At 39.5% G+C, this 19429-nt stretch overlaps 1 protein-coding gene across 2 annotated transcripts in view; it reads right to left on the minus strand.

The window, feature by feature from the left end:
- The window catches only part of tpr (translocated promoter region, nuclear basket protein), a 71029-nt gene extending 51671 nt beyond the window's left edge, over positions 1-19358 (minus strand). For both annotated transcript variants that reach the window (XM_062980744.1, XM_062980743.1), the window contains exons 1-13: positions 19177-19358; positions 16238-16342; positions 14830-14903; positions 13432-13528; positions 12893-12996; positions 12189-12353; positions 10262-10354; positions 9195-9275; positions 8939-9026; positions 5861-6001; positions 3293-3384; positions 2149-2346; positions 1505-1612 (exon numbers count right to left, since the gene is read on the minus strand). In XM_062980744.1, coding sequence (XP_062836814.1) covers positions 1505-1612; positions 2149-2346; positions 3293-3384; positions 5861-6001; positions 8939-9026; positions 9195-9275; positions 10262-10354; positions 12189-12353; positions 12893-12996; positions 13432-13528; positions 14830-14903; positions 16238-16342; positions 19177-19327 — 1497 coding nt within the window. In that variant the 5' untranslated portion in view covers positions 19328-19358. The remainder of the gene's footprint in view (positions 1-1504; positions 1613-2148; positions 2347-3292; positions 3385-5860; positions 6002-8938; positions 9027-9194; positions 9276-10261; positions 10355-12188; positions 12354-12892; positions 12997-13431; positions 13529-14829; positions 14904-16237; positions 16343-19176) is intronic.
- Positions 19359-19429: the final 71 nt, after the last annotated feature.

Raw genomic sequence — 19429 nt, forward strand, 5'->3', positions numbered from 1 at the left:
TTCCGATTTTGGGTACATTACTTGGCACAAATGAACCCCTGTAATTTTCTGAATGTGTTTAAAATGACATTGCTTTTTAATGCATTTGCTGATTGAAGACAGACATATCTGCAGATTAGAAAAATAAAGTATCTTTAAGCCTCAAAGGGTGTGAATCAATCTAAAAAATACTATATATCCAACTCAGCATTATTCTTCCCTTTCCCTGCAAATGGAGAAAAATCTGGATATCATTTTATATTATTTGACTATGTTTTAAAAGGTCAGATAAATGCTACTTCATTGGCATATCTCTTATTCAAATTTCTTTAAGATGACTCTGGTGTTAGGAATAGAAGGGATAATAACTGGATATCTAACATAAGTAAGACTTTTCCCAGCTTTTTTTTTGGGGGGGGGGGGGGGACTCCATCTTTCCATTCAACAATCAGTTCCCGTCCTCCTTATTCTAAGGCAAGGATGGGAATTAGGTGGCCCTTTGGGGGTTCTTACTGACTTTTTAAAAGAATCCGGAAATCCATTTTTTTCAGCTGAAGAAAACACCAAGTTTTGTCTGAAAATACACATGGAATTGTTTTACACCCCCCCCCCCCCCCCCGGGGCGATGGGTAGTAAAATGCTGAAAGAAGATTCCCACACCAAAACAACTCCAACTCCATCCTCACTCTCAAAGGTTATTGGAAACAACATAACATTTCTTCTATTGGCCCCAAATTGTAGCTGTCGTGACATATCACAACTCTCTGGAATTAAAAAGGGGTGGCATGGCCTCTGGGCACTGGGGGAAAATGCACCTGCACTACAGTTTTATAACAACAATCACTAAAAATTTGTTGCACAGATATGAAGCATGAAAATTCTTTACTGTTTTGAACATGGGATGACAGCTTATTCATTTCTGAAATATGTTAGTGGCAGGGATGTGAGCTCCAAAAATCTGGTCTATATCCAGCAATGGAACTCTTTCTCCTGCATAATGTCTACAAGGACAAACCGATGGGATAGCATGCAAATAATAGAAAATGCTGTAGCAGAAACTGCCTCATGTACACATAGAATAAAAAGAAGACGGAGCGGCTGTAATATAGTCACTGGGAGGTCTTGGAAATGAGAGAATAACTTGCATTACTGAGATACCCACCATGGGCAAATTCCAAAAACAAGCAAAAACAAACAAACCCAACATCCACCTGCACAACTGGAGTTTGGCAAATGTAATGTCAAGTATCCAACATGTTATTTAAAGAACATATTTGGAGGGGAAGCGCGCTTATGCTTGACACTTGGCTAGACATTTATTTTCTGCTGCTGTGAGAGAGGTAAAGGAATTAAAGGAAGATGTGGAAGGAAAGACTCACTACTTCTGTACTCCACTTGGTAGATCCTCAGCAGGCCCTTGGGATTCTGGGCAGCAGCCTATAGCAGCAGGTCACCTGTGTCCCATATTTCCAACTGAATAATTGATAATCAGAGACCTACAAGAAAAGGTTGCACCCAAACTAACCTGCTGTGAAAGATCTCTGACTTGGCTTTCGAGCCTCTGGTTCTCTCTCTCAAGCAGAGAAGCTTGCTTGTTTGCTTTATCAGCACCCTCTTGCAAGCGCCGAATTTCCTGCAAATCAAATTTAGGCAGTTCTTGAAACTCAAAATTAACCGACATTCAACCATTAATATAACAACTACAATAGGATAACTGCAGTAAACTAAAATCAGAATATTTCCAGCAACTAGAAGCACACTGAAAAGAAGCATGTGGAATGTCAGAAACATAATCAGCCGCACATATAGCCCATGAAATGAAGGGTATTCAATAAAGAGGTTCTGCATGTTCGACCTATGAGTAGAAACATGCAACTTTCAATTTATGGTGATCCCATAAATTTCACAGGGTTTTCTTAATCAATTAAAACTCAGGTAGTTTTGCCAGTTCTTTAATCAGAAAAACAGTCTCTAGCACCCAGAATTCATTGACAGTTGCATCCAAGTGCAAATCAGGGCTGACCTTGTTTAGCTTCCAAAACCATACTTGACTGAGGATTTGCAAGACATCAAATTAAGATATTTTACAGACACAAGGTTTGTGCAAATGGAATATTGCACAGTTAAAACACAAAGCCGTGTGATTGGTACATTTAAGATAAAGCTAACCTTCATAGCGTGCTCAAGTTTAGCAGAAAGACTTGCTACAGCTTTTTGTGACCGTTCATATTCTTCACGCTGACGCTTCAAAATAGGTGCTTTGGCTTCCACTTCCTGCACTATTTCATCCAAGTACTTATTAATCCTTTTATTCTCTAGTTTTTCCAGCAACAGTTGATCTTGAGCTTCCACATATGCATTGTACAGCTGTGTTGAAAGAACAAAAACATACTAAGAAATAAACCTATTCAATAAGATATCTAACAAATAATAAAAGCTATAAGACCAATTTAAAAACAAGTGCATATTGCTTTAGATATTGTATCCTATTCCCACTGTTCTTAATATTATATTGTTATAAGCAGTCCCTAAGTTACAAGCACCTGACTTACAAACAACTCAAAGTTAAGAACAGGGGTGAGACAACAGGAAGTGAGAGAAATCTATCACTAGGAAGGGAAATTCGCTCCTGAAAGAGTTTTCATGGGGTAAAGGGGTCTCCACTGAAGCTTTATCACCAATCCTTATTTCCACAACAAGCTACATTTTTCAAAATCCAATTACAGGGGAAGAAAGTGAGGTGAACTCTTCTAAACAGGAGCACAGATAGCAAAACACACACCACAGGGGTGCTAACTTTTCCCTATGCTATCCAAAACTTAGACACAAACACACATATACATATACAGACATATATACTTTTATATACTTACATACAAATATATATACTTACACACACACACATATATATACACTTACATACATATTCAATTTAAGGGAAAAGGCTTCTGAAAAGATGTTCAGAAGATCTCTCTGTATCAGTGTTACTGAAAACAGTGATTCAAAGATTGATGTGAGATCACTGTGAGCTTCCAGAAACAAAACAAACGGCTGCAGGCAACAGACACAAATCTAGGGCTGGTTCCTGTCACACTAGAGGAAAAATTCTACCAGTTTACCACAATAGATAATTTAAGAATCACTTCTTTACACCAACAATGAACCATTTATCCAGCTAAAGCAACATTCTTTTGTGACAACAGGGCAACTATCATAGGGATTGTGAGCATTTACTTTCAATAACTGAAAGTATCTACTACCAAAAACAGTACTTATTCATACATGTGAGCATTACTGTCTACAAGATTCCTACCTCAGTTAACTTCATGCCAGGCTTTACCACTTTTGCGACTGCAGCAGCTGTAGGAGACATTGCTGCCAGCTCATCCTCTGAAAGAACAACCCCTAGGGAAAAAAATCACAGTAATACATGGCTTCTAAAAATTATAATTACAATCAGCATAATACATACAAAGGCTTCTAATTACATGCATATATTTTAATTGATGAACTAGTTACAGTTGCAAAGATACAGAATGGGGGACGCCTGGCTCGACAGAAGTACGTGGACAATAAGTTAAACATGAGCCAACATGAGTTTGTAGACGACACCAAATTGGGAGGGATAGCCAATAATCCATAAGACAGGGGCAGAAATCAAAATCTAATCTTAACAGATTAGAGAGATAAGCCAAAACTAACAAAATGAAGTTCAACTGGGACAAATGCTAGATACTCCACTTAGGCAGAAAAATGAAATGCAAAGATACTGAATTGGGAATGCCTGGCTCAATAGCAGCACGTGTGGAAAAGATCTTGGGAGTCCTTGTGGACAACAAGTTAAACATGAGCCAACAATGTCATGTGGTGGCTAAAAAAGCCAATGGAATTTTGGCCTGCATAAATAGGAGTATAGTGTCTAGATCCAGGGAAGTCATGCTACCCTTTGAACTTGGTCAGAACACACCTGGAATACTGTGTCCAATTCTGGGCACCGCAATTCAGGGGAGATGTCTGAATTATCTGGAGAACAAGCCCTATGAGAAGCAGCTTAAAGAGCTGGGCATGTTTAGCCTGCAGAAGAGAAGGCTGAGAGGAGACATGATGGCAATGAATAAATATATGTGAGGGGAAGTCATAGGGAGGAGGGAGAAAGCTTGTTTTCTGCTTCCCTGGAGACTTGGACACGGAACAATGGCTTCAAACTACAGGAAAGTAGATTCCACCTGAACATTAGGAAGAACTTCCTCACAGTGAGAGCTGTTCGGAAGTGGAACTCTCTGCCCTGGAGTGTGATGGAGGCTCCTTCTTTAGAGGCTTTTAGCGGTTGGATAGCCATCTGTCTGGAGTGCTCTGAATGCAATTTTCCTGCTTCTTGGCAGGGGGTTGGACTGGAAGGTCTCTTCCAGCTCTATGGTTCTATGATTTGGGTGACAATATGCCAGGATAGAAAACCTTTCCCCCTCCAGCTGTTTTCATTTACAATCCAATCAGTCCATGGCCAGTGATGAGAATTAAGAATTTCATTGAAAGTATCTGTAGGGACAGATGCTCCCCGACTATTATTGTTATTATTGTCGTTTATTTATACTCTGCTTTTTCTCTCCACAAAGAAAACTCAAAGCAAGTTTACTCAAAACAAATTTACTCGCCTCTCAGTCTCACGTGTTCTTCCTTTTGCTTCATCTCAGCATAACTTTGAAGAAGAGCTCAGAAACTTTTACTTGTTTTTAAGAAACTGCAAACTTACCATGCTGTCCAAATGTGGAGTTTTGGAAACATTCATTATGATCAATTTATGGCAACTTCAAAAACCAGTACTTTAAACTAGCCATAGAAGGGGGAAAGCACTGGGGGCAATTACAATATTTAAACAAAATTTACATGATGCTAAACTGTTTGTAGTGAATTAAGGAAACCCAAAGGCCATGCCGAACAGACAGATTTTAATTTGTACCTAAATGAAATGAGTGTGGGTGTTAATTGAGCCTCCAAGGGGAGTCATTCCAGTTTGGGGGGGGGGGGGGGTCACAGCTGAGAAAACTCTCCCCCCCCCCCATCACAACTCACTGACCTCACTATTTGGATATTGGGATGCTCAGCATCCTACGGGCCTCAATCATCATATGTGTATGTATGGGAAGAGGCATTCCCTCAAATATTGAGGTTCAAAGCTGTTTTTGGCTTTAAATGGCACCACAAACAGCACAAATCAGAAGCACCCTAGATGAAAGAGGCAAATCTGTCTGAAGGGAATGAATGTTTGTCCCTCCAATCCCAAATACTATTGCAGTATCCTCAGACAAAAAGAAGAAGAGGCGGAATCCTCTCCAACTGCCAATTAGATTATAAAATTGAGGGCAGGGAACCATTTTGTTCTTTTACTTATACAATGCCAAAGTGATGGCACTATATAAATAAATGATGACGATGACGATAGCAATAATTTCAGACCAAAAATGTTTAGACAGCCAGTGCAATTTATTAAGACTGGCATTATATGATCTTGATATGGTATTTAAGTCTGCAATCAAATTGTTGCATTTTGCACCAACTAAAGCTTTCTGGTCTTCAAGGGCAGCTTCCCACAGAGTGCATTTCTTTCGTTAACTGGGAGAGTACCAGGATATTGCAAATAGGCAATCCTCTATCCAAAGAAGGTGATTGTTGCTGCACCAGTCTAAGCACTCCAAACTAGAGACCCTGTAGACTTCCAGTGATATAGATGAATTGTGACTGATCATAAAACCTAAAAGTGCCATGGGATATTACCCTATATAGAATTTTCACTTCAAAACTCCAAGGAGAATGACTTTAGTCAAGCAATGTATTGCTTTCAGATGTCAATACTAAAAGTATACTTTAAAGATTACTACCAGACCTTTACGCTTGGTGGCTGAAACCAAATTGTTTGCATTGTCCAATTCCTTCTCCAGCTTGTTAATCTTTTCTTTCAGGTCTTTTTCCACAGCAGCCTTTGACTGTTCCATTTCATTTAAACGGTCATTTGCTTCTTTGTTAGCTGGAAATAGGAGGAAAGAAACATTTCCAACAATTACAGTAAGTTCTGTAGAACACCATAGTACTCCTAATTTCTTTAGATATTTTGGCTTCTGCTAGGTGATAATTAAATCAGACCCCTTCTACAATGCCATATAATCCAGATTATCAAAACAGATAATCCATATTATCTGCTTTGAACTGGATTATATGAGTCCACATTGCCATATAATCCAGTTCAAAGCAGGTAATCTGGATTTTACATGGCAGTGTAGAAGGGGCCATATTTATTTATTTATCTGTTTGTCTATTTGGAAATTTGTATACCACCTTTCTCCAAGGACCTAAGGCAGTTTACAACAGTAGCATAAATATGCAATACATAATTAAAGCCTTTAAAATAATCCCATATGTTCCTGTTGAACATCAAATTGTCATTAAAAGGAGTAAAACCATTTGAATTCCCAGGAAGATAAAATATGGTAGTCAGATTTCTCCAGAAATGAGTACAACTGGCACACAAGTTTTAGTTGTGCAAAGGCAGCCTTGATCACCGCCGCCACCTGTGCTTCTAGGTTTAAGGTGGAGTCAAGGACCACTCCCAAACAGCAAATCCTGACATTTCAAAACTCCAAAACTCTGGATGATCTTTCCCAGCGGTTTCACGTAGATGTTAAACAACATTGGGGATAATGGTGAGCCATGCAAAACCCCACAGCCACCAGGCCATGAGGTCGAGCAGCACTCCCCCAACACCACCTTCTGGAGACGTCCCAAGAGGAAGGACTGCAGTACAGTGCCTCCCAGACCCATCCCCCTCAGGCGCTCCAGAAGGATATCATGGTCGATGGTATGGACTGCCACTGAGATGTCTAAAAGGACCAGCAAGGTCACACTTCCCCGTCCAGTTTCCTCTGAAGGTCATCCACCAAGGCGACCAAAGCCATTTCCGTCCCTTGCTCTGGCCTGAAGCTGGACTGAAATGGATCTAGAAAATCAGTGTCCTCCACAAATCTTTGTGGAGTTGATTGGCCACCACCTGTTCCAAGATCTTACTAATAAAAGGCAAATGTGATACTGATCTATAGCTGTATAAATTGATGGAATTAAATGATGGCTTTTTTCAAAAGTAGTCTTCTTTCAGGGCCATGGGGACCCCACCTTGGCTTAACGAGGTGTTGATCAGTTCCCTTATAGAGGCCATACTCTCCCTGGCTTGTTTTACTAACCAAGATGGGAAAAGGTCCAAACTGTAGGTGGTTGCCCTCACTTCTCCTCAGATTTTATCAGCATTCTCATGCGAAACCATTTGAAATGAATCTATTAAAATAGGACAAGATGGTGAGCTGGTTACATCCAAAAGAGATGCCAAAATGGTGGCATCCAAATAATCCTGAATCCGACTGATCTTTGCAAAATAGCGAGTGAAGTCCTCGCATTTGTCTGTGGTGTGAGGTAGGTTGACTTCTAATTTCGGGTTTAGGAGCCCATTGACCACTCTGAACAGTTCAGATGATCCATTTTTGGCAGTGGCGATGGAGGTTGAGAACATAGTTTTTTTCGATGCCTCTATGTTTCGCTGTAAGCTTTTTAGTGGAATTTCGCTCTGTGGAGGTCGGATTTGTTCTGATTCTTCTGCCACTTAAGCTCTAGTCTCCTTCCCTTGATTCATTGTTAATGCCTCCTGGGAAAATGCCTCCAAAGAGCTAATTTAGCTCCGCATCTGGGAAGGGGACACTTTAGAGCGATCATATTGATTACCCTGGCCACCTCCGTATTCCAGAGATTGACAACAGCATCAATAGGATTGCCTACCGTGGTAGCTGGAAACTCCCCAAGAGACATCAGGAATCTGTCTGAATCCCTAAGTCTCCTGGGGCGGACCATCTTAATGGGTCTGCCACCCTTGCGGAGGTACAGGGTCCCGGTGAGTCTAAACCTGACCAAGTAATGATCTGACCATGACAAATCAGCTATAGATAGATCTGCCACTATCAGATTATGTCTCCCTCACTCATCAAAACAAACACCAGATCCAAAGTGTGTCCTGCCTTATGAATGGGGCCAGTTATCACTTGGGACAGCCCCATGATTGTCATGGAGGCCAGGAAATCCTGAGCCGCTCCTAAAAGCATTGATTTGGTGTGGATGTTGAAATCTCCCAAAACCAACAGTTTGTTAGAATCCAAGGCCAGGCTTGAGATAAATTCTGTCACCTCAGGTAGGGATGTTGTTGGGCAGCAAGGTGGCCGGTACATCAACAAGATCCCTAGTCTGTCCGGTCACCCACTCTAAAGTAGACACCTTCGAAATCCTCTGAGCATGGTAAAGGGATCCTGGTAAGGGGATGTTACTCTGATAGATCACCATGACCCCCCACCATCCCCCTAATCTTGTCTGCTGCTGAGCCACGAAGCCTTGGGGATAGATCTGGGAGAGGTTGACCCCCTGCTCTCATTCAACCAAGTCTCCATGCCAGATCAGTCTGGCCATCCAGGATCATAGTCTCTGTTAGTAATATAAATGAGATAATGATTTAGTTAGAACTGGCTTGCTGATCTGGATCCAAGTAATAGACCTCAACCTCCACCCAAAGATGTGTGAACACTCTTTTTTTGAAAATGGCCCAAGGTGGATCAAAGGCTGACTAACAAATTGGTTACAGTTTATCATGAATCAGATATATTTCTGATATTTCTTATTTTATTGGGTTAAACATACTGCCTTGTTGAAAACTAAGGAGGTTATATGTTGCAAAGACACATGTCTCAAACAAACAAAAATGTAGCCAAACAAAACAAAACAAAAAAGAGTAAAAAAAACCATCCTAACATGGAATAAAATATTTTTCAGGATAAAAAGTAGCTCTTTGTATTCTACTCCTATTACTTTAAAGATAGCGGTAATAAAAATGTTACTTAGAACACAAAGAAGCCAATTCTTCAAGTCTATTACTTACCTTCACCTGCCTCTTTCAAAAGTTTGTGCATCTCCTCTAGAGCTTGAGTCAACTCATTGCTTTTTGCCTCCAGGTCATCAGCAGCACTCTAAACACAGTGAATATGTACCATATGATAAAATATATAAAGAAGTAGACCAAAAAGGCAGATGAGCTTTAGTTTTCACAGGTTTTACAGCAAGATAACACACCCACAACACAAACATTTGCAAATATACATTTAAGTAAAAAATGTTGCACTATTTTAATAGCATACCTTGTATAAATTAGATAACTTGATATGGGCATTTAATTCATTGTGGAATCTTTCTTCCATACTAGCTTGCTGTTCTTTTGCCTGGGAATTAAACAAATTTCTGTGATTAAAACACAAACAATTAAGAGCCCCATGAAACAAAAGCAGTTCAGTACTAACCAGTATTCATTTAAAAAATCTACAATACTTGATATGGAATAAAAGGTAATAATTCTCCAACTTTTTAATGCCACATAGTAATAATTTTCAAAACTCAACTTGTATTAAAGTAATTTCATAATTATGCTTCTGTATTTTTTCCAAATGCAGCCATACTGGGATGGACTATGCCACTTGGGCAGCACTTCTCTAAAACATCTCTAGGTAGCTCAGTAACACAGTAATACTACCTACTGAAGTTTAAATAATGCCTCCAATGAATCCAAAGATCTGTCAATAAAATGGAATAAAGAGAGCAACTGCCTCTTCATTTTTTCAATGAAACTCTTTCAAGGAAAACAGTGGGAGGCAACTGGCCTATATCACTTATAGATTGATAGTAATTCTGAGGGATAAAAACAGGGAACGGGAAAACTCTGGCTTATATTATTGATCCATCACAGTCTCTCAGTCTCTCCTGGAATACTTCTTGGAATCGTCTTATCCTCTTTGCCTACATCAGAGTTCTAACACTGGAAAACAGTTACTGGTAAAGCTTGCATCTCTGACAACAATTCTCTATCTCTTTACTGGGTGGCAGCGGTGCTCTTTTTAGGAATTTACTGGGTCCTCCAGGGCAATTTTATGGTAACCCTGAAAAGAAGTATACTGTACTATACAACTGCCTGAAGGAACTAGAAAATCCCCACAAATGACATATTTTGTCAGATGGAAGTAGGGTTGAACAGTACTGGATTGCAGCCTAGGACTCCTTAGTCATGTGTATCTATATTTGCTCTGAAGTAAATTTCATGAAGTTTACAGGGCATGACCACAGCTGTATAGGGAAGCCCAAGCAATGATGAGAATAAGCCCCCTATAAATATTACCACACCAGTGGAAAGCAAAGCAACAGAAATCATGTTTACCTCTTTAAGTTTCACTAAAAGGTCTTCCACATGTTTCTGTAGATTTTCATTTGACTGTTTAAATCCACTGACTTGCTCTTCCAGCCTGGAAACCTATGCAAAGATAGATAAGATCAAAATCTCTAAAATATGAACTTCAGTTTCTGGTCATCCTATGTTAGAAGAAACATTTTAGACTGTGAAACATATTTTAATGGGAAGAAGTGTAAGTTGGACTAGACCAGTGGTTCCCAAACTGTGGTCAGTGGACCACCAGTGGTCCTCAAGAACTAAAATATGGCCCATGGCCTCACCGTTACTACACTGTTGTAACCAGAGCGACTGGTCTCGCAAAACCTCTTATAGTGCCAAGGCAACAGGGATGTCAGGAAGGGAGAGGCTGACTACCCACAAAAGGCGCGATAACAAGCCTCCTGGCTGCTGCTTTTCCTCCTCCTTCCTCCCTGAGCGGTGCCGTTCCATGTGGCACCTGGAAGCGGGGGCATGTTTGGTGTCTTCTTTTTTAGACCTTTTATAGGGGTTATTTGGGGTGCTGACTGAGAAAACTGCATTGGATAGACCACATCAGCTCTAGATTATTAAATATGGTTTTCTGTGGACGAGCAGATGGTTAGTACTGGATGGCATATGTTCTGTATCAGAAACTAGAGCTGATGAGGCCTATCCAATGAAATTTTCTAAATCAGAACTCCAAATAACCAAATCGAACCTGAATTTGACCAAAAATTCAAACAATACTAACGATGGAGTGAACCCTGGTTAAAGTGGTCCTTAGTCAAAAATAGGTTGGGAACCACTGGACTAGACAGACTTTTGGTTTCATACAGCAAGCACTTATGTTCTTAAAGTACATGAAATTTCACTTGTATACACTGCACCCAAGAACGGCAACAAGGTACTATCAAGCATTTAATGTGAAAGAGGAATTGAAAAAACTCACGTTTCCACAAATAACACAAAATTTCCTATTTAGTTGAATAGTTAAATAATCCACTATTTAGTTGTGTTGTCGAAGGCTTTCATGGCCGGGATCACAGGGTTGTTGTATGTCTTTTGGGCTGTGTGGCCATGTTCCACTATTTAGCTGTCTTTCCTATCTACACTGCAACATCATAAACATTTCATCCTTCACAGCACTGGTTCTCAAACAATCTGATGAATCAGACTTGATTTTTTCCCCAATTGTAGCAGGGATTGCTGCCAAATTATTACTACATTTGCCTAGTTCCTTAGAAATGTGCCAGTATGAGGGGTTGTTCTTGCACTTTTGAACAGCACTGGTTTACAGCTCATTTATGTCAGTTTACCCTGACTGCATTTTTGTCATTTTGAAAAGCCACAACTGTAAAAAGCACTTGCTCTCTTGCTTGATATACACATACATACCCCTTTCAATGGTCACGATTACAAATTCTGAAAAATAAATCTGACACCCCTCCAAGTTATTTTTATGTGCTATTGTTCAAGAAGTTAGCCATCAGGCGTAGGGTAAAATATAGCACATAAAAGTTGAAACTACTATTAGTGGTGGCTGGTGGCTTCTATTTTAATAAAGAATGAATTCATTCTAAGATTCAGCCTGAATATAAAAGTAATTATTCAAGGGGTTGAACTTGTCCTCAAAACTGATTCAGCAGACTGACCAGCAAACTGACATGGGAAACATCAGCTGCCATTTAACTATGCTCGTAATTTGTAGCAGCAACAATATACCTCTTAGGAGCTGATGCTGATGCAGGATTTCCAATATTTTATCTCTCTATCCATCCTTATTATTGATATCAGTCTGAATTACAAAAAGCTCAACGTTACTCCAGTTTGATAGCAGATTGATTCTCAGTAAGTTAGGCAAATAAATCCAGAAAACAACAGTTGTATTTAAGACTTATGAAAAATATATTTAAAGCAAGATATTGATTTGTCTTACCTCCTCTTTCTTGTTCTCCAGGCTACATTTAAGCTCCAAAATTTCACTCCCTTTTTCCCGTGCAACACGTAGAAGCTCATCTGTTTTTGTTTTCAGTTCTGAATTTAGCCAAGTGTTTTGATTTTGTAACAATTCTTTTTCTTGCTCCCATCTTTGCTCACGATACTGAAAACATTACATATTATGTGCCATCCATTCAATTCACAAAAAGCTAATACACAGTAGTTTTTCACCGTTCCCTTTAGAATAAGCACTCGGGCAACTCATATCAATCATGCTAGAATTCCTGTCAATCCAGCCCAATATTCAATGTAGGCTTTATTAATAAACCTACAGTTACCTATACTTGGTCTGACCTAAATGACACTGCACTATATGATTGCTATTCTAAAGCTCAGGATTATTCTGGAGTCAAATAAGCAACCCCAATAACATGGTTGACTGTAATTTCAAATAGAAATACTCTATCACTTGCCGTATTTCTTCAATTGTAAGACACCATCTATTGTGGTTTCAGCACCATCACCACCAACAAAAATACATTAAGATACACTTATGATTGCACCCCAATTTTCACAGAATATGAGAAAAAAATAGATGGCACTTATGCCTTTGAAAAGTGAGATGATACTCAGGACATATATCATTATCATATTTCTACAATTCTATAAAAAATGGTCACTACCCACATTTTAGATACTCACTTTTACAGAAAGGGCCGAAGTCTGAAGTTCATCAAGGTTTAACCTTAGCTCTACATTTGCAGTATTTGCTGCTGTAAGTTTCTCATTCAGACGCTTAACATCCACTATTAAAATCAAAAACAGAAAGTCCATAGCGTAGAGAGATTATTGAAATGCCAGTTCTTGTAGTAGGCATTAAAACCGATCTGCCTTGAAGACAACATTCACCCCATATCATATTAATAGCATTTTTTTTAACACTGGAGATGTTCAATGACCTGCTTTCAGTTGTCAAGGCAGGACAAGCCTGGGAGGTCATCCCCACAAGGATATGTTGGGGGGCATCACCTCCATGCCCTCAAATCCCAGTAGAATAAGTGACCCAAGTCTAGTAGGAAAAATATATTTTGTTTCCCCTTAAAACAAGGATAATTTTATTTTATGGCAGCTTCTGGATACATTTCCACTACCAATTTGGTCTCTAAGTCATGTGTTCCTTTAAAAATGCCACTCAAAACATTTAAACAGCCTATTGGCAAGACCCACAACGTGTTGTTTACCATTTAAGTGCTCTAGCTCTTGAGCTCTTCTCTCACTTGTTCGGACCAAATCTCTCTTCTCTGCCTCCAATTCTTCTTTTGCTCTAGTCAATTGGCTCTTAGAAAAAAAATCAGAAAGGGGGATTTTAAAATTACAGCAGCACAGCAGAAATAAGCCTCCTTTTAAGAAAACCAAATTAGAAAATAAAATCTTAGAAAAATGATTATGGATACAATCTACATGGAAGAGAAAATGAAGCATGATACTTATGTATTTAAATCATTGAACTATTTAAACCATTACAATTTTATATATGCAGATATTTTAAAGTTTTACTATGCCATTTTATTAACAGATGAATAAGATACGTCAATTATAAAGCAGATACTAATAAAACAGCTGTCTTTGGTTACTACTGCTGACATTTCTTTCAACCAGACATTAAGAAAAGAGGGGATCAGTGCTTCTTCTAAGTCAGTGGTTCTCAACCTGTGGGTCCCCGGGGGGTTTTGGCCTACAACTCCCAGAAATCCCAGCCAGTTTACCAGCTGTTAGGATTTCTGGGAGTTGAAAGCCAAAACATCTGGGGACCCACAGGTTGAGAATCACTCTTCTAGGTTATCTTGGGCCAGACTAAGGTCTTTCCCTAAAAAAAGGGAATTGTTTTTTTTTAAAGTAAGCAGGTACAGTATTTACACTGAGAAGTGGCTAAACCAACCTAGGATTGTTGGGTCACTTTTTAACTAAAATTTCTGGACTTATATATGAGCATATACAGCAAACTAACACTAAATGAAGTCGTTGGAGCCACCTCTAAGCATTTTTCCACACATATCTACTCTGATGCCTGGGCTAAAGAGCCAACGTCATGAACATTCAAAGTTGAGAACAACTGACTACTTTTCACAGTAGATGCAACACTTACATTTCTATTTGCATTTCATTAGATGCCTGTCCAACAAGAATGGCTCAAAATCAGGACTGGGTAAGTACATATTGTGATCATTTTGTTTATAGATCTTATCTCATGAACCCTGACATAACAGTCAACAATTCAAAGCACTACGTAGTAGATATAATAATTAAAATACCAGTACTCCACAGACAAAAAGGAAAAAGAAGAGATGAGAAGCGAAGTACTGAAAAAAAACTGACACACTGATCTGATGTTTCAGTACTACAGTACAGTTCCCCAACACCAAAAGAAGCAAATTATTTTTATGGATAGTAAAGAAATTTTATCGTTAGAGGAGTCTGTTGCAAAAACCAATCCTGCAAGAAAATTATCACAAAGAAAAACTAGTTCACAGCACACTTGCTATAAACAGCACTGTCACAGAGAAATATCATACTGCTTTTTAACTGTGACATGGAGGTTTGAAGGTTCCATTCATCTGTAGCATCAACACTTTCTGTACCTGTATGGATGCACTGTGATCCTGAGCTGCTTCCAGTTCTTTGTTTCTCTCAGTGAGTGATTTCAGCTGCTCATCTGGAAAGAGGAAGAAGGTCAAAATTGCCATATTTCTTTTTTACTTTACAGTTATATTGCCTGTCACAAACGTGAAGAGTACAATGTTGGGATGTAATATCTACCCCACTTGAGCCAGCTGGGTCTCAAGCACATACAATAAGGACAAATAGAATTCTAAGCAGGGTATTCCCTACTGTGGGATTTCTCTTGTAGGCTATTTTAAGTTCAAGCATTAGCACTATTTGGAAATAACATTTCACAAGTTCTCTGTGAAATTCTATTAACAGATACTTTAATCCCCATTTTTGTGGGGGTTAAAATATCTATCTATCTATCTATCTATCTATCTATCTATCTATCTATCTAGGGGAGAATTCAGTTCCTGAAATAGCTTGGCAAGCACTGATATACGGAAGCACTTTATCTCAGATTGATGGTACAAAGGACTAGAAGAGTCTGAATACTTTTTTTTCTTTTACTGTTACAGATGGTTTCTTTTATTCTCATTGTTGCTTTGCTTGATTCTCAACAACTTGAAAAACTAAATGAGCTCTTTATAATTCAGGATCTTTTACAGTGACTCTATTTGTAAAAAAAAGACAAATAAAAATAAATTAGTTTTGTAATTGTTTTCTAAATAAACTTTTTAAATGTACCAAACCTGGTAATTTTATTCCATACTGAAGCATAGTTAAAATCAATCTGTTACTTTGTTCTAAAGTAACAAAGTGATTTTCAATCTGTAAAATGTGCCAATATTGCATTTTTTAAAATTCTATACTGATATGTGTATTACCCCAAATTAGTTTTTGTTTTTTTGTTTTTTTTTGGGGGGGGGAGCGAGGAGAGAAAAAGCTTCCTTCCAATAAGTGTTGGAAATATTACATCTCCACATATCCCTTCTTGTGCCCCTCCATGTTACCTATGTACTCATACCTCTCCCTCTAGATTCTTTTCTCCTGTTGCAAGTGTTTGTTCATCAGCAATAGTTTGTCGGTACAGTCTCAAAAGATTTTATTTTATAATAAATTTTATTATATTAGCTTTCAACTTAGCTTTTATCATTGCTAACATTGTTATTTAAATATACAAGTTTTAAGTCTCATACTTGCACTGTTTTTTAACTCACCTTTTAAAAGTTGTATTTTAATGCTTAAACATATGTTTTATTCACGTTTTACTGGTTCTTTTAAAGTGGGTCATTGACCCAAATAAACATGTTCTGTTCTGTTCATCTCCACATACAAACCATACATCAGTTTAATATTTCAATATTCAGCTAAACATTTCACAAAAAAAGATACAATTAACAGTATCTAATAATGAAATCTATTTTAAATCACCATACTTACTGAGTTTGTGGAGTTCCTGTTGGAGATTCTGACATTCTTGTGTCTCATTTACAAGTCTCTCCTGACTCTGAGCCAGTCGCTTTTCCACTTCAAAATACTGTTGTTCTGCAAATATCCAAATAACATGACTTCAAAATGTGTTTCTTCAGAATGTTACACAAATAAGCCTCCACAAAAGCATTCTAGAGAATATGCTCAACTCATGAAAAGCCCTTGTACTCCAAGTGAAAACAGATGAGGTTATGCTGGGTGACCTGGAGATTCTGAGTCTCTAAGTCCTCCAGCACAACTTTACAGTCAACTTCCAGTAGAGAAGCTCCTAGAAAGCATTTAAATCAAATTCATGAATTCTTCCTATCTTTTCCTTCCTTCCTTTTCTCCCTTCCTCTTTTCTTACCTTCATTCTATCCTCTATCCATCTTCTCCTTTCTTCCTCCCCCCCCCCCCCCCCCGCCCCTCTTTTCATTTCCTTTCATCTTCCCTCCTTCCAATTTTCCCGTCTTCTTACCTAATTCTCTATTCTGGGAATTGATGGAATGCTTTCTGTATGCAAATTCATTACAGAGGGAAAACTTGCTTTCTTTTGAGGACAGCGCTCAAAAGAAACTGCAATCAGCTTTAACTTCATGTGATAAAATCTATGTTTTTTTTTAAAAAAAAGACCATGGCCAGGTCTGACTAATAAGATAGTTTAAATCACATTATATGATCAGTGCAGAGCTAGACCCGTATAATGAAATTTGAACTGTACTGAACTACATTATATGGGTCTACATAAGGCATGGACAAACTTTGGCCCTCTATATGTTTTGGACTTCAACTCCCAGAAATCCCAGCCAGTTTACCACCTGGAGGGCTGAAGTTTTCCCATGCCTGGTACACTGGCCATATAATCGAAGTCCAAACTGCTTTATTTGGCAGTGTAGATCCAGCCACAAACAGGATTAGGGTTGCTAAAATCAGCACATGTATTGGAATGGAGCTACTTCTCGTAATCTCCACATTCTGACATCAGGAAGGCCATCCAGTCCCTTACCCAAGGAAAAACATATCCAAACAAGTGGCTACATTGGTAAGGCCTTTGTGCAGTTAAACACAGATTCTTCCATGCCATTTGGAACTCTGTGGAACTGGATTTCTGAATGAGATGGAAGGTTTTACACAAGCAAGTATAAACATCAGTCATCTCAGTGCAGGGATTTGCAAGATACATACCTAGATGCCTGGATAAACATACTGGAAGATGGCACCCAAGCCAACAGAAAGGTGGGATACCAAATTAAAAAATAAATGCAGCCACTCCAACAACACTTGAAAGGGGCTACAATATCTAGGTTTGTTTGTCATATCCCCAAGAAAGAGAAATGGACCTGAGGGATACTAAGTAAATCTTTGGGCACCTACAACAAAATTATATATACACCTTGAGCCTTCCTTATCTGGAATTCCAAAATCAGAACTACTCCAAAATCCAACACTGTCCACATGGGCAGCAGAGACAGTGACACCTTATTCTCTGGTGGTTCAATGGACAAACCTGGATATTGTAGCCCCTTTCAAGTGTTGTTGGAGTGGCTGCATTTATTTTTTAATTTGGTATCCCACCTTTCTGTTGGCTTGAATTGCGCGTTGAGACTTGGCTCCCATCTCCAAAGAATTGTTTTATGTATATATATGAAAACACAGATTTGAAAATCAGAAAAACCAAAACATTTCAACTTCACTGGTTGCCGATAAGCTGCCAGGCCCAATGCAAGGTGCAGGTACTTACCTATAAAGCTCTATACGGCTTGGGCCCTGCCTATCTCTGTGTGCATCTCCCCCTACGAACCAGCGCAGGCTTTAAGATCTGCTGGGGAAGCTCTCCTCTTGCACTCACCACCGTCTCAAGTGCGACTGGTGGGGACAAGGGAGAGGGCCTTCTCGGTGGTGGTGGCCCCCCAGCTCTTGAACGCCCTCCCCAGAGAGATCAGGAAAGCCCTTACATTGTCCTCTTTCTGCAAGGAACTGAAAACCTGGTGGTTCCTGCAGGTTTTTGAGCAAGATTGGTCCCTAGACCCCCCCCCCCTCCACCCCCGCTTGTTCAACTAAGACCATGCTTTATCCACTCCCTGGCCCTATGATACTCTGATGCACAAGTTTTTAACCTAATTGACCATGTTTACCTTGAAGTCCTGTTTACTGATACTTAAATCCTTGATGGAGTATATTGATTTGGATTTGTAATTTGGTGTCTATTTTTAATAGAATTGTTCTGGTTCTGTCTTATGATGTTGTTTATTATGTTTAGTATGTTTAACTTTGTTGTATGGTGTTTTCTGACAATTGAATGTTTTTGTATTTATGCTGGAAACTGCCCTGAGTCCTCTTGAAGAGATGGAGTGGTATATAAAGTTTTATATTATTATTATTTCTGGTCCCAAGAATTTCGGATAAGGGATATACAACCTGTGTTTCGATGCAGAGACAAGGCTCATCTTAGTTCGATGGTACTTTACAAGCCCACAAACAAAGCCATCCATTTGTCATTCCAAATCTAGATGACCAGAGGTACAGGTTCTAAAATCATTTCCTGTGAAAACAGGAAGCACTCTCCTACAAAGAAATAAGTGGCGCGAGACATATTTGGGGAGCTTTCAAGATACAGCGGGTCCTCCGTATCCACAGATTCAACCACGCACGGGTTGAAAATGTTAACCCCCAAAAATCCAAAAAGCAGAAGCTTGCTTTTGCCGTCTTGTATAAGTGACACTTATTTTTACTACGCCATGGTATATTATAATGGAGCTTGACTACCCAGGGATTTCGGTATCCGAACCCCAGCCGACACAAATGGCCCACTAAATTACAGCTGCACTTTCGCGGTCCCCCTTTTACCTCAGGGCTTGAAACTAATGGACCTTTCTGTGACAAGACCCGTTCTACGAGGCCTCACTCACCACTGTCCACCTTGTAGCGCTCGTGCCGGGTGCGAAGAGCGTCGATCTCGCTCTGCTGGTCGGCCAGGAAGCGCTCCAGCTTCCCCTGTACGGCCTTGGGCAGTTTGGTCAGCTCGGACCGCTCCAAGACCTGCTGCAGCACCGCCGCCATCTTGGCCCCCGACCCGCTCGAGAGAAGGCAAGTGCGCAGAGGCACCGGCGCGCATGCGTACGGATGGGCTGGCGCGTGCGCAAAGCGCTGCCGCCGCGTTTC

Source organism: Anolis carolinensis, chromosome 4 (genome assembly GCF_035594765.1).
Source record: "Anolis carolinensis isolate JA03-04 chromosome 4, rAnoCar3.1.pri, whole genome shotgun sequence".
Taxonomy (NCBI): domain Eukaryota; kingdom Metazoa; phylum Chordata; class Lepidosauria; order Squamata; family Dactyloidae; genus Anolis; species Anolis carolinensis.